The sequence below is a fragment of the Aedes aegypti genome, chromosome 1 (genome assembly GCF_002204515.2).
Source record: "Aedes aegypti strain LVP_AGWG chromosome 1, AaegL5.0 Primary Assembly, whole genome shotgun sequence".
In the NCBI taxonomy this organism is placed as follows: Eukaryota; Metazoa; Arthropoda; class Insecta; order Diptera; family Culicidae; genus Aedes; species Aedes aegypti.
The window spans coordinates 97783791-97799855 of NC_035107.1; the positions used below are offsets into that span (position 1 = coordinate 97783791).

General features: G+C 35.6%; 2 protein-coding genes across 2 annotated transcripts in view; both read right to left on the bottom strand.

Annotated features, from left to right (window-relative positions):
- Window positions 1–660, bottom strand: part of LOC5572005 (CAD protein) — an 82708-nt gene extending 82048 nt beyond the window's left edge. The window contains exon 1 of the mRNA XM_021843261.1: window positions 358–660. The gene's annotated coding sequence lies outside the window, so the exon portion shown is untranslated. The remainder of the gene's footprint in view (window positions 1–357) is intronic.
- Window positions 661–3696: 3036 nt separating this feature from the next.
- LOC5572002 overlaps window positions 3697–16065 on the bottom strand; it is a 294570-nt gene continuing 282201 nt past the window's right edge. The window contains exon 9 of the mRNA XM_021843284.1: window positions 3697–5056. Within this exon, the coding sequence (XP_021698976.1) occupies window positions 4244–5056 (813 nt within the window). The 3' untranslated portion in view covers window positions 3697–4243. The remainder of the gene's footprint in view (window positions 5057–16065) is intronic.

Consider the following 16065-nt stretch of genomic DNA (forward strand, 5'->3'; position numbering starts at 1 on the left):
ATACAAAATGCAACAAGTGCGACTGTAAACACATGATAATCGTTTGAAAACAAATCGCACTTGTATTGGGGCTTCGCACGTGGTATACATTAAAAAAAAGTTTGTAAACAAATCGCGCACACATCCAAACGACGGATGCACTTCACGCACACAGCTCTCGCGGTCCCGATAAGTGCGAGTGAGCTCGTGCGAGTTAGAGAAACTCGAGAAGAAAATCTATCACGATAGGTGCTAGCCTAATCAAGTTTATTGCGGCGTTGCACTTTGGAGACATGTTTCAGGATTTTACGTGAATTTAGGTGAATTTTGTTCGAATTTCAATGCTTATTTCTTAATTGATTGGTAATACAGACTTACCTTACGTTACAGACAATAGTTTTAGATTGTTCTAGGAAGTAACTTAACGTCTACACACTTCTTAAAAATACTTGCTAAAAAACTTAAAACTGGCAAAAAATTTGTACCTAAAACTTATATCAAAAGGATCCCCAACACTGACCCTTTCACCTTAACTATAAAATTGTCTCTATTTCCAACGGAATGGCACGAAAAATGCAAAATTCCACAAAACACGTGGCACAAGCGTCCCTTCGTGAAGAGCCTCTAAACACAGTTCCGAACCGGTTGACAGTCGTGATCGGACTGAGCTGTGGTAAGCGAGGAGGCCTTCGCAGTTGCTGCGTGCACTCAATCATTCTAAGGCCTTGCGGAAGAACAAGAAGGCAATGGAGGGGGTCGGTAGGAAGGCCGTTGGATGATTAGTGCCGATGATGGAAGGAACACCAAACTAGGAGGAAGAAAGGATTGACAAAGTATTGGTGGCCACCGAAGTGTTTGAGGAACCGGTCAGACGAAGGAACTACGCTCTAAGAAGCGAGCCTATCTAGCCGGTAGTCAGTGGTATCGGAGGACGGATGGAGAAGCAGCCTGTAAACAACATCGAGCGAAAACGTGATACGGTGATGATTGGAAGTATTGTTATCGGCTTTTTGTAAGGCCTATGAAGCAACGGTCAATTGAAAAGGAATCAGTTTATCGAATACGTACGAATGTTACTATGAATCATATACTGCTTCTTCTTCTTCTTCTTGGCATTACGTCCCCACTGGGACAGAGCCTGCTTCTCAGCTAAGTGTTATGAGCAATTCCACAGTTATTAACTGAGAGCTATCTTTGCCAAAGTTGCCATTTTCGCATTCGTATATGGTGTGGCAGGTTCGATGATACTCTATGCCCAGGGAAGTCAAGGAAATTTCCATTACGAACAGATCCTGGATCTACCGGGAACCCATAGTTAATTTTTTTGTGTTGACAAATGACCACAAGGAGGTGGTCTGGAATCCTTGAAAATGTCCAGTTGGATGATGGACAGTAGACCTTGATCATATTTTCAAAAATGATTTGAAATTTCCCAGTCAACCAATACAGTCGCCTCTCAACATCTCGATATCAAAGGGACCATCGATATAGGGAGAGATCGAGACATAGAACAAATTTTTAATGAATGCTAGATTGAAAATCACTCCGTTACCGGGAATATTAAAAACAAACAGACGTCATTTCGTCTTTGCAAACTGTTTTGAGTCCCCAAAATCTAGTCTAGTAACCTTTGATAATAGGCATATCGACATACAGAGATAAAATCAGGAATGAAAATCACATCGAGATTGGGAGATATCGAGATAAGGAGGATTTTTTTTTTGGTTTTTCATGTCAAAAAGAACTTCTGGTCAAAATTTCAGTCAACTTGGAGAAAATTTAGGTGTGCTTCAAATCAATTATGTGTTTTTGAGCTGATTTCGAGCTCTAAAAATTCATAGCTACCGAACGGAACACTTAAAATTATCGGAAATACATCCACATAGTAGTTGATTCAATTCTAAGAAATTTAAGGAAAACAATTGAAACAAATTGAAGCGAGTTTTAACATAATTTGGTTAAGGCGAAGTAGGCCGTCATTTAAATTTGTACGCGTCGTTGATGATTGTTGCGAATCTCACGATTCCGAATTAAAGAAAATCAGTTGGTTTTGCACTGACACAGCTGAAAAAATATTAGCATACTGTATGCATGTTGGCGCGTACAGTGATACTTTTTCAAGTCAATATAAACTATCAAGACTGAGTTTTATCACTTTGAAATGCAAGCTGAAAAGTCATCATTGTTGCTAAAACGAATGACGGGCTACTTAGCCTTAAGGTTTGTGCTTCAATTCTTTAAATTAATTTTTAATTTTTAGAACATGATGACTATACACATCTAAAACTCAATTCCGTTCAAAGTTACAATTTATCTTACGAAAACAAGTCGTAAAATATAGCAAATCCACTGAGGGAGAGCCAAGAGCACCACCGTGAGATTTGAAGAATGTTAAAAACGAACACGTTGATTGTTATCCGATAACACAACTTGTTATCGTTTTTCTACCCAACTTTGCTCGCGTTTCCAGACATTACTTAGGTTTTATGAGCAGTTAGAACAGTTTAAAACAATTAAAAATAATTCATTTTGGTATTCGATAGCTATTGAATACTGCTGGAGGTATTGAACTACCATTGGAAAATTTCACTTTTATATGAAAATCCATCATGTATTATTTAGGTATTACAATACCTAATCCAATTATCAGCTTGGTATTAGTAGAATATGCAGAAGGTTTTATTTGAGATATTTTACCTCTTTTACAGGGCTCATTCATACCTCATTTAGGTTGTAAGTATTGGAAATTATCTGGTAATTTTGTATTCAGTACTTATTTTTTACAGCTCTTTAGCAAATTTATTCATTTTCAGTCTATCCAATGTGAATTTTCAAATTTTTGCACAACTGAGCAAACGAATAAACCACACGTAGGCTTGAACTGCCGCTCAATCAATTGCTACTTGTTGAGTTTTCTATGAGCACATCTTATTACATCTAAAATACACGGAAGATTGCATCGAGCGGCAAACACATACTGTAATATCCCCATACACAGCTGGAGCTAAAGTGAATAATACACCGCACATTTTCCAACATTTGATGCTATTGTGGGAGCCGTAGGTCTATCATTCTTATTGGAAAGAGACTTCCAGCTGATAAGACTTATAAAATTTCGCCAACATGTAGGCAAACTGCAGCACTGTGGTGCGACTATTCGCGATGTTTTTATGGTGATTTGGACGTTTTATACGCTGTATTACCACAGTTGACCCTATGCGTGAAGCTCCGATTTCTTTGCATGGCAAAGCATAGGAAGTCAATTTTCAAATGCTTCTAAAAATTCAAAACTAAATTTAATAAAATTCTGTTAAGTGTACGGGGTTAGATTTATGATAAACTATAGAATCAGCAGAATATTGAAGAAAAAAAAATATTAAAATCAAAATAATGTGTTTATAATATAGCCCATAAATAGTCTATCAATATGTACTGAAAAGAATTTAAATAGCTATTGTAATTAATTTTATACAAGCATTTGAAATGTCACTTCTTATACCATGCCGGGTTAAATTTTCGACGCTTCACGCATAGAGTAAACTTTTTCCAGATAGCAGCACCGTACCTTCGTTAGAGCGAATTGTAACTCGTGCAACCAGTCTATTATCCATAACTGCACCCTATGAGTTGAGTTCCTAATTTGAACAAAAACGGTGCTATGTATAACATTAAATCTATGCAAGAATGTTCTTTCACGGGAATTGAAACGAATATACATAATGTTATAAGATATTAAATTTGTTACAATATCTTTATTCGCATAGTGTTTCGGATTGTCGCACGATTTTTTACACTTCTAGAGAATAATTTCAGTTAAAGATTTCTATAACAGTAATACAACAGCGTAATTCGTACAGTTAAAATAGGTTTAAAAATAATATAAATTTTGCTTTATACACAGTTGTTTGAGCTGCTCGTACAAAAACAAGTTTCGTTGTCTCACAGGTGATTAGATCGTTAGGATATTAATTGTCGCGAGAAACAAAAAAAGGGTGTACATAACATTTCTACATTTTCGTTCTTTCGGTTATAAAACGTACATGTTTCAGACTTTCCCCCATAACCACATGCTCGGAAAGGGAACCAGACCATCGCACGACGATCTCAAGGTAATCAAATGGCATTATGTGTCGCTTTGCATCATCCTTTGGAACGTTCTCTCCGCACGCACCTTGCACTCCCCGTCACGCATTCACACTAAGCTTAATATTTGCACATCGAGTTGATCACTACCTCTTCTCGGGGAACTCCGGAGGATTGAGTGCTACACCGTGGCGGCGATCGTTTCCCGAATCCATTGGGTGTTGGACGTGATCTTGTCGTACATGCGAGGTCGCTCGATTCCGTTCGGGGCACAAGCGATTCTCCACGAGGCAACTCCCACCAGTGCCCATTTCCTTTCGGTGGGGAGTAGACATACTACGGGACTCCCAGCGAACTCCTCTTCGCTGCAGTCCTGCTTGTGATAGGCCGCTTCCGTGCACATGCTGTTCACCGTTGCGATCGAGATGTTCTCACAGGGCTTCATATCGCTGATCTTGAGCTGTACTCGCTGCAGGTGATCGCGTTGGCGACTCCAGCCTAGCGTGTTGCAGTTGGTCCAGACGGTTTGTTTGGACTTTGGTGGTTGGAAGCCGCTGCCAATGTAGTTCAACGTGGAGATGTAGTTGTTGGTCTGCGGGGAGTTTTCCGGGAGCGGGTACGGGTTCTTGGTTCCGGTGACTTGGACGGCTTCTGCTTTGGGGATCTGGGAACCTTCGTCGGTGAACTCCACGTTGAACTCGTTGGTCGTGTAGCGAGAAGATTCGGCATCTTCGGTGTAGTCGTCAGAAGAATCGTCATCTCCAGGGGTTTCGAAGTACTGTCGGTACTCCTTGAGGCGTTTCTTCGGGCGCGTTTTGGAGAACTTCTCAGCGTGAGGGGTAGGAGTTACGATGTTGTCGCTGCGATCGATAGTTTCCTTTAGGGGAATATCCGGCAGGCAAATCGGGCGGACAAAGTCCGAGTAGATGACGGGATTTTCCAGGCGGACCAAAGCGGCGGTGCTGCCTTCAACGGGTGATTTCACCATACCGATCTAGAATTTTGTTGGAAGATTACGTGTTGTAGTAGCTTATAATGATATTCGACAAGGTTAATGTTTATAGAAAATAGTTCCATGCTTGCAGTCTTACAAAGGGCTCACGAATTTATTTTCTTAGATCCAACGTTTCAATTCCAAATAGAAGCAAGATCAACCACGTGGTTTTATTGGATTCCAGAAACTGTTGTTTTTGCATATAATTGTGTTTTGGGTTGGGTATTCATAAACTGTGATCCTTCTGTTCATTTCATTTAAATATTCTTCAAGAAATTCTGCGCCATCTTTTATGTCGGTATGTAGACATTGAATAACATTTATTAACCGATCGACTTGGTTAGACCAAGAGAGGTACTGTCAGCTCTTTATTGCTTCCCATCGTGTCGCTAGTTCTAAAATGTAAACAACCATACAATATAACGACCAAACAATGGTGAAAACATCCAATTTGAGAATCTGCTGATTAAATTGTCGCACTGCAGTACCAATTAGCAAATAACTGCTTGCAAACAGTATCTTTCAAGTGCATTGATTACTTGCAATTTTGCGAATAATGATTTTTACTTTTCTGCGTTAAGGGGGCAGGATTCGTCATTGATTTCAGAATTTTCAAAAGCAGTTTTTTTTTTCAAAACCAAGAAAATTTACACGAAAATGTGTTCACTGTATTCTATTCTCCAACCGAAATACAGTGAACACATTTTCATCGAAAATATGTTGTAGTTTTGAACAGGAAAACTGCTTTTGAAGTTTCGATGATGACGATGACGGAGCGTTGAACGTTAAGCCTTAAAACTGGTTCTGGACTTAGATTGGCGGCTTTGCAATTTTACTCCCATTTGATAACCGCCCTCCACCCTTGGGTTAGACATGTTTTGGAAATGTCAATTCAGTACAATATTTACCATAAATAACTTTACACCGAAAGAACGCGAAAAATAGGGACGCTTTAAAATGAAAATAGTCTTGCAGTTGAGTCTTGTACACGACACTGAAGACGGCCTTACAGTTGAGGTCGAAATACGCGTATCTGTCAAAGGATACAAACTCTAGTGGAATTAAATGGTATAGAACTAAATTCGGTTTTTTCATCTACTTATAGGTTTATTATCTTGCAGATGTGTTAGTTCAACTTTCATATCATTGAAAATATCGTGGTCAACAGACACCATTTGGCGGCATTAATAAGCAAACTTGCCACATTCGAGAAACAGCAAATCTATTAGAAATTCAGGAAACGACGATTATGATCAAATACTAACTGTCTGGGCCGGGACTCGCACAAAAAAAAAATAGTGTGCCCTTTATTTCAAAATTTACGAAAAAGTTAACGGAAATCGATATCTTTGGATGTTTGCTTATTATGTCTGCCTGCATATTTGTGGAAAAAGTATTGGCGATAAGGGCTTCATAACGACGGCACTCAATGTCTCACTGCGAATCAAATTGTTCAGTTTCTACAACAGAAATTCCATGGTGTCAAGAAGAAATAGCATTTGATATGAATTTGGGAATCCTAATTTGACTTCCCCTGACATGATTTTATGGAGCTATTTGAAAAGAGAAATATATGCAAGGCATATTCGAAAACGGAACGATGTCATTGCAAAATTCCTCAAAAAGCTCGAAAAAGTAATGAAAAATGCAGCAAAAGTATCTCATTTCGCTATGATGAAGCTTCTAGATTGATTTCATGAAATTGTCCAAATTGACTGATTTCATGACATACCTAGTCCTAATAAATTACAAAGGTCCCGATAAAATAAAAGTACGTCAAATATATATATTGATTGATTTTTCACAAAGTTATTAATTTTCCACATACCGACGATGGCGCACCCTGTACATAATTAATTGATAAATGATCTTGAAATTTGCCATATTTCTCAACAATAATAATTTTATCAAAAGTCCTTACCATTCACAAACAACCTATAAAAATTTCAAAATTTGTTTTATTTTGCCAACTGTCTGATTTTGATCATCATAAATAGCCGAAAGTTCCCATCAAAATAAATGATTATTCCAAATACCGATGTTGCAATGGAAAAAAAAATGTATTACATCAGGAATTGGTCATGGATACTTCTATAACACTGTCCAGAATTTTTGATGACATTTTAGTGGGTACAGCTATATTGCGTTTTCATTGAAACCTCTGAAATTAACGCAATCCCAAAAGTCTTCAGCTTTCTCCAATCATCAAGAAACTATCCATTAATTTTCCATGTCAATCAGCAATTTTTCCTCTGCACATATTTTTTTTTTGTTTAAATGGTTGACAATTATAAAAAACGAGCATTCTCATTTATTTTTAAACTGTACTATTTGGCTTAATTATTCTATTTCCATGTTAGCTAGCATATCATTCTATGAAAGTGTTATATTTTTTCACCTTTTCACTGACAGTTCTGATTCCAGCAGCTTCAGTTCTGATCACAGTTCAAATTTATTTAATCGAAGAAACAACGAGAACCCCTATTTTATTAGCTTGTTTGTATGTAAATCTAAATTAAAGCGATGACTTGTAGTTTTTTTTTCGGAAAAAAATTGCTAATAGAAGTTAGGTGAACATGTTTTTGTAGAAATAGAAATTTTTATTGCACTTAAAATTTATTTTACTCAAAGAACTGCGTAAAACTCTCTTCGAAAACATATACGGTTGTAAAGAAATATTCAATGCGATGGTTTGTAGGGCTTTCAACACCAAATTAGTTGTAGAAGTTAAGCAAACAAGATTGAGAAGTAATAGATTTCTTTGTTTGTACTCAAAATTTATTTTACCCAAGTAAATTAAAAAAAACTTCTGTCATGAGCTTATTTTCCTGTAAATGAAAATCCAATGCGATGACGTTTTGTTTCTTTTTACATTCAAATTTACTTATAGAAGTTCTATTACCGTGTTTGTGTTCAAAATACATTATTAGATTATGCTCAAAATTTTCAATTTTTTCATAAATTTACATTAAAAAAAACTAGATATCATCGCTTTAGGTTTTGATTCAAGGTTCAAAAACTATGTTTTTCATAGTTCTTTGTTAAAATAATGTTTGAGTGTTAACAAAACTTTCCGTTTTTCCTCGAACATGTTCAAGTGGTTCTCAACCTTTTCGGTGCTGCGACCCCCTTTGAAGCTTTACAAACGTCTCACGGACCCTCGAGGGTGAATTTCTTGAAAACAAATGCAATCAACTGCATGCAAGAATCCTGCTATGATCTTTTGAAGGAGTTTACTAATAATTGAGCCCGGAATTTCTGGCTTCTAGCATCTCAAAAGTAGATGGAGTACCGTATACCTTTTAATTCCGCCCCTAAATGCTTATCTTTGACAGATATGCGTATTTCGACTACCACTTGCAGTCTTCTTCAGTGTCAGTTACTCTTATCCAAGTTCTGCTCAGAGGATTCGAACATTAATTAAAGAGTTCTAGCATCTTTTCAAAAGTATGACAAGGAACCTCCATAAACAATCTAGACAAAATCCAACAAAAAATATTACAGGGCAAGTAGGATAAACTCTTTGGGTATCCTCATCTTTCACTTTAACATTGTGGATTTTTCTCCATCCGAAATTTTAAAATTTTAGGACTCAATTAAAGATTTCATCAGAAATCGTCAGCTCTGGATAAAATGTAAAATGTAAAATTAACTCTACACAGGTATAAATGAGCAGGCCAACCAGAAATTGCCAAAAAATAGTTTTAGTTTTCTGTCAGAATCCCGACCAATGGATTACAACAAAATTGTAGCACAATTATATCAAAATTTGTTACAAATAACAAATTTTGTTTTATTTTTGCTAGAATCACATTAAATTGATGGAGGAAATTATTACATAATTATAAAAAAATCAGTTCTAATAACAATGGCAGTTTCAAATTTGTTTCAATTCAAAGCATAATTATAACACAATTTGTTGTTAACAATTTAAAAAAAATGTTTATAACAAATTTTGTTATAGTTCAGTTATGAAGAATAACCTAATGAGTTATATTTTTGTTTGTTTTGAATCGTAATGTGTAACATTTTTGTTTGAATTATAACATATTTTGTTTCCATTTTGGAAATTGGAAATTGTGTTATCTTTTTGGTTGTTTCAGCTACTAACAAGGCAAAATTATAATATATTTTGTTACAAAAACGCGCTAACTGAGTAACAAAGCCTGTTACAACTCTGTTGTTATTCACTGGTCGGGATATCATCGAAGAACATGTAAAATCCCTGTGGATTACAACAGAGTTGTAACAGATTTCGTTACTCAGTAAGTACGTTTTCTCTAACAAATCATGTTATTCGTTTGGCAGATTAATAGTTAAATTAACAAAAAATATGACACAATTTCCTATACACAAAACAAAATTGAAACAAGATATGTTATAATTTAAACTAAAATGTAACTCATTACGTCTCAAATCAAACAAAATTATAACTAATTTTGTTATTTTCCGAAACTAAATTATAACATTTTCATAAGTAAATATATTTTGTAGTTCAAGGAATAAGTGCATCAAACATGCCTAGCAGATCTGATGCAAACGTGTACTTTTATCACACTTTTTCTGCACTCTACAACTTTTGTAATAGTCCAATTTGGGGTGAAGTGCGCTATAATTCTCGATTACTTTTTCAAATCGACGCAAGTCACTTTTAAACGGTTTTGAGAAAATTAATTAAGAAGAATCACAACCTGTCTTCTAAAACTGATTTAAAATTAATCACCTTTCTAACATGTTTTCACCGTGTATACCGCTTAATTTTTGCATAAAATCAGCTCGCGTTCAAAAACTAGGTAGTTTCTATTATTTCCCACAAAAATAATTATAACAAAATGATAAGCCGTTTCATTCAGTTACTTTCGACGTTTTTCTACCAGTGTAAAATCGGCTCAAGTAGTGTTTTGTTTTGATTCGTGGATAAGTCACTTTGTCTCTCCATACAACGGAGCGGTGAATGTAGCGGTTGGGTTGCGAAAGTTGATATTCTTACTTACGCCGTTTTGTAATTCCGAAATGAAACGTTTTAAAAGTGAAAAATCTAATTGGGTAAGAGCGGAACGTGTGGAATTTTGTTTGCGGAACACGTAGGATCGATACAGTAAATTTGTTCACTTTTCTGACTTGAGACTATTTGAATAAATTTTTGAGAATTGTTCTGCGCAAACTAACTCCGAGCTACTCTAATTACATATTTTGCCAAATCAGCATGGCTTTATGTCTAGACTTTCAACGACATTCAGTTTGACTTGCTTTACATCATTCATGATTCACCAAATAGAATCTGGTCAGCAAGTAGACGCCATACATACCGATTTATCGGCAGCGTTCGATAAGCTGAACCATCAAATTGCAATTGTGAAATTTAATAAACTGGGCTTGAATTACTAAATGCTTCTTTGGTTGAAATCCTACCTGACTGGACGAAGCATATCCGTCAAATTTGGCGAACATGTTTCAATGCCTTTCTCGGGTTGGTCTGGCATACCTTGTGTATTTCTTGTTTTTGTTTACATGAATGTTGTCAACTTTATTCTGGACTGCCTAAAACTGTCTAATGCTGATGATATATTAAGTTTTACAACACAATCAATAAACCGCAAGATTCTGCGTTTTTTGCAACATCAGTTGGAAATATTTGCAGAATGGTGTAATACCAACAAGATGTCCCTAAATGTGTTCAAGTGCTCGGTGATTTCATTTTGCCGCAGACTTACACTATTCCAGTTTAATTAGGCTGGTGTCGAGCTGTAACGTGTAACTACGGTGAATGACTTAGGCGTTCTAATCGAGACTAAGCTGGCGTTCAAGGATCATGTTGTTTACATCGTCTCGAAAGCTTCAGTGCAGCTGAGTTTTGGATTTCGTTTCGGCCAAAAGTTCATCGTTGTTGTTCGCCTTGGAGACTCATCGGTTGTACGGTCATCGTTCTACAGGAACGAGATTCAACAAATTGAGACCGTTCAACGAAAATTTATGCGTTTCGCCCTTTGTCGACTTAGGTGAAGAGATCCACTGAACTTGCCAAGCTATGGAAGCCGCTGTAAACTTATTGATCTGGATCTTCTTGAACCAAGCCGTAATGTGGCGAAGGCGTGCTTCATCTCTGACCTTTTGCAAGGATGCTCAGTTCATTGGACATCAACACTCGTCGCCGAAATCTCCTATTTCACCCATTTTTGAACATTCTTTCCGCAAGAACCAACTATGGCCTTCACGAACCAATGCGTAGCATGTCCCGTATGTTCAATAGGTGTTATCATGTGTGAGTCTAATAAGAGTAATAAGAGTAATTTTAGATAATTTTTATGTTAATTTATTTGTATGAAATGTTCGTTTCGGTTTTGTTGTGCTTTTAGACTTAAGGCGAAACTGGATTGGATTTCCATGTTCGGCTTTCACGATTTTTCATATTTTTTTGGTTCATTATTTTCAAAATCGGTTTTCGTCGAAAGATAGAGGAAGGTTCAAGGTATCTTCTGAATTTTTTTCCTAGTGGAAAATGTTTTCTGTTTTCGAGATTACCATTTTCCTGTGAAATTTTTTTGATTTCCCCTGAGCCAACTTTTGGCTTTGCACGCCGATATCTCGCAAAGTTGATATGGAAACGCAAAATTTGAAACTCGTCGAAAGATGGGGAATTTTACAAGGAAAATAATTGCCGAAGACACTATATGTGGAAAATGCGTTTTTCGCGAGATTACCATTTTTCTAGGGAGCGGTCCACGGAAATTTTCATCACGCAGTAGTATCATACGCATGCGTGTATGTGTAAAACAAGAAACCAGCAGCAGATGACCGGTTTGCTCGGTCGATTACGGACGGCACAAAACGGAGAACGAAAATCATCAAGGACGGGTGGGATATTTGAACAGATTCCTGCAGCAGCAAACACATTTTAGCCACAGACTGGCGGATTGATGCATTGAGAGGGTTGGCATCATTCCTTCTGTCCTCGTTTGCCTGTTGCATCCGTACAACCGTTGTCAATTTGTTTAGCTCTATAAAATCCTCATTCGCAAGTCTATAGAAATAGTGGCTATACTCGCTATTTGCATTGCGTTGAAGCGTGAGCGTAACTTATATTTTGAGCAAATCGATTTACTCTGTAAAGAATTTTTTAATGTGAATATCAATAATTTGCAACAAGTTTGTTCATATTGGATCAGATTAGATTATATTCTTAGAAATTCAATGGCTATGAATTCAAAACTGCTAGTTTTGAGTACAACCAAGAAATACATACGAGAAGCAAATTGTTTCTAAAAATAGAGGAACTGTCTGGGACAACGAAAAATACTGAGATTTCCGTCCCACTTTTGGTCGATTTACAAATACTGGGGATAATTTAAGTAACATAAACAGTCTGAGAATAATCGGATTTTCTATGTTGTTCTCTGGATTAGTAGTGAATGCTCAGGAATACTGAACGAATGATTCTGGCAGTGACATATATGATTTTTGCAAAAATAAGGAAATACTGGAATAGTTTATTGATCAATTTTTATCACATAATTAATAAGTGCAACATGGGAATACTTCAGATTCACCGTGAACTTCTTCAATAATTTTCAAACTATTCGTTATTGTTTCGAGCTGCTGGAATAATATTTAAGTAAATCAGTGGTTCCCAACCTTTTTGAGGCTGCGACCCCCTATAAATTTCAACAAATTTTCCGCAGGCCTCTAAAAATGATTGAGGGATCAATGCAAGAATTCTTCCAACACCATTCGAAGTTCACTAAAAATCTTACCAAGAGTCATTCAAACATCTTAGTAAGGTTTGATAAGAAATTTCTAAATGATCATACCACAATCCAACAAAAATCAGTTGGTTGAGAAGATTTTAACAAAAACAACCGACAGAAATTTTTCAAAAGTTTTTACAAAAGTACCCACAATCAATATTAACCCGAGAAACGTTGTAAATTTGTTTTACAAGATGTGAAATATTTTTTCGGGTATACGCAAGGCTTCTACAAAAATCCGCGAAATCAAAATATTTAATGATTCCATCTCTGCAAGCTGCTTCGAATATACTAAAATACTTTTCTGATGAGATTTTAAGGAACCACATAACAGCCATTGGAAAAAATCGTAAAACTTTTCATCATTAACTCTACAAAAATCTTGTCCGATATCCGTCAAGAATTATACTGATTGAAATAGTGAAGAATCTCATTTTGTTTTTTTAAATCCCGTCAATATCGCTGAGGAACTGCTGGTGAAATCTGATAAGGATTAGGCCAAGGAAAATGTGCCAAGAATTTTCTAATAACAATGCTATAGAAATGATGTTCATTCTGTTTTCTAGTTTGCACTAAAAAAACATGCAAATTTTGTGAGGTAAAGTTATACTGCGCATCCCGCTAATTTGAGCGATACTCCATGCAAACCATCGGGGCTTATTTTTAATTTGAACTTGTAGTTACCCTCAGCACAACGAAAAAACGTGATTGTTTTGGATTCTGTGTCCTGTTTCACAACATTCCATTTCTCTTCAACCATTTTTAATTTGAACGATTGATGGGGTCTTCCTTAGCAGAGTGGTTAGAGTGCACGGCTACAAAGCAAATCCATGCTGAAGGTATCTGGGTTCGATTCCCGGTCGGTCCAGGTTGTTTTCGTAAAGGAATTTTCCTTGACTTCCCTGGGTATATAGTATAATCGTAACTGCCACACGATAAACGAATGCGAAAATGACAACTTTGGCAAAGAAAGCCCTCAATTAATAACTGTGAAAGTGCTCATAAGAACACTAAGCTGAGCAGCAGGCTCTGTCCCAGTGAGGACGTAATGCCAAGTAGAAAAAATGATGGGATCGAGTCCTTTTAAATAACGATCACTTGCAAAACAAGCGATGTTTAAAATTCCACTTATTTACTTATCAATTCAAAAATGACACTTATTTAAAACAGCTTCGCGGACCCCCTAAGAAATCTGTACGGACTCCTAGGGGTCCACGGACCACCGGTTGGGAAACTCTGAAGTTATTAGGAAGGATAATTTTGACATTATTTTTAAATGTTACAATAAATTACGATATTTTCAAATTATTGGTACCTAATAAAATTCTAATACCTAATAATATTGAGAGAAATAAATATGGAAGTGTTGAGATTATTTCAGAGTTATTCGAAGAATACGAGATTATATTTATTTTTTGATGTATGATCAAAACTATAGATTAGATATTTGGGGGATATAAGAATGTTTAAGGCTTATGACAAATTTTTGGATAATTTTAAAGTTGTTTGTGAATAACGTGGTATTTTTAGGATATTTTCGGATGATTTATGAATGATAACAACTCTTAGGATAATATTTACAAGATATGGGAACGCTTGAGAATTACATGGGACTCTCCGATTCTTGAATTTTTTGAGGAATACTTGAGGAATACAGGTACAATGGTCACACTATTATGGGTCACATAGTCACGATTAATATTCACTTGTTCGACATGCAATTCAAATGCAAATGACCCATAATAGTGGGAGACCCATAATAGTGTGACCACTGTATTTAGATTTTTTTTAATTGGTGAGAGGACGAAAAATCTAGGAGAATATTTGAAAGGAATGAGAATATTTGAAAATATTTTTCAAGTTATTTAAAGAATGCGGTGTACCTAAAGATTTGGTGAGTGATCGATGCTTCTGGAAAATTATTTTAACGAGTTAGAAAGATGTTTCTGATATTATTTCTGAGATTTGTCTTAAACCCTTTAAAAATAATCTCGACATTTGTTTTCAACATTCAACTTTGACCAAATGTTTCCAAAGAATCTTTTAGAATTAAGCCTCATCAAATATTGAAAAACATTCTTAAGGTTGTATTTGGTTCTAAATTCGCTCAGAAGTATTTTCTGAATTTCTCATCAACATTTCAAATTTGTCCGGAAATTCTTCCAGCAATCCAAAGCAGTTACCAATAATTCATAAACAAAGGAATAATATACTATAATCTTAAATTAATTCTGAATATCTAGAATACTCGAATTGTTTCATTATATGATAACCAAATCATTAATAAATAATGAGTTGTCTGTAATGCTTAGAATGCAATTTTTAGAAGTAATCTAGGCATTTTTGGTTCTCCAATCACATTCCCAGGTTATTCAAACATTCTCTCAAAAATATTAAAGCATTCACCAACTATTCTGGATTTAAAACAATTTTCCATCGTCCTTCAAAAATTTTGAAATAATAGTGAAATAATAATTGTTAACGTTCAGGTTTCATATTTGCATTTCTCAAATATTCCGAAGTATTCATCAAAAAATCAATAGCAATCGTTGTAAGCTTCAACAAATTCACAAATATTCTACAAAAAATCTCATTCTCCTTCAACATTCCCAGATTGTCCAAATATTATACCAGAATTCTAAATAATTCATTAATAATTTAGAAACAATTCAAGTATATTCTGTAACCTTCAATAAGTTCGAACATTAAATTAAAAAAATAATTTATGATAAAACTTCTTCATTCCCAATTTGTCTCGAAATTTCTTCAGAATTCCAAAGAATTAACGAACTATTCAGAAATTTTATGTCATCCTTAATTTATTAGGAAAATAAAATTAAAAAATCTCGTCAGCATTTCAAATATGTCTAGACACATTTCAAGAATTCCAAAATATTTTCAAATAATTCACAAATAATCTTAGGGTTCCGAGTGATAATCAGTTATTTCAAATATATTTTAGGAATAATGTTCTTCTTATACTTATTTTTGATTCATTGGTGAATAGTTTGGAATTCTGAAAAAAAGTCTGGACTAATTTGGAATGATGACGCATAACGAGGGATTCTTAGGTTATTTCTGAACTAATTGAGGATTACAGAGAAGTTTTAGGTTTTTTTTTTATCTTTATTAACGAGATTTTTAACTCTGGGCTAGTTCATCTCGGGACCAACGGCTTTACTTCCCTTCCGAAGGAAGTCGTCACTGAATTTTTTTGTGACTATCTCGGGGATGGGATTCGATCCCAGGTCCTCGGCGTGAGAG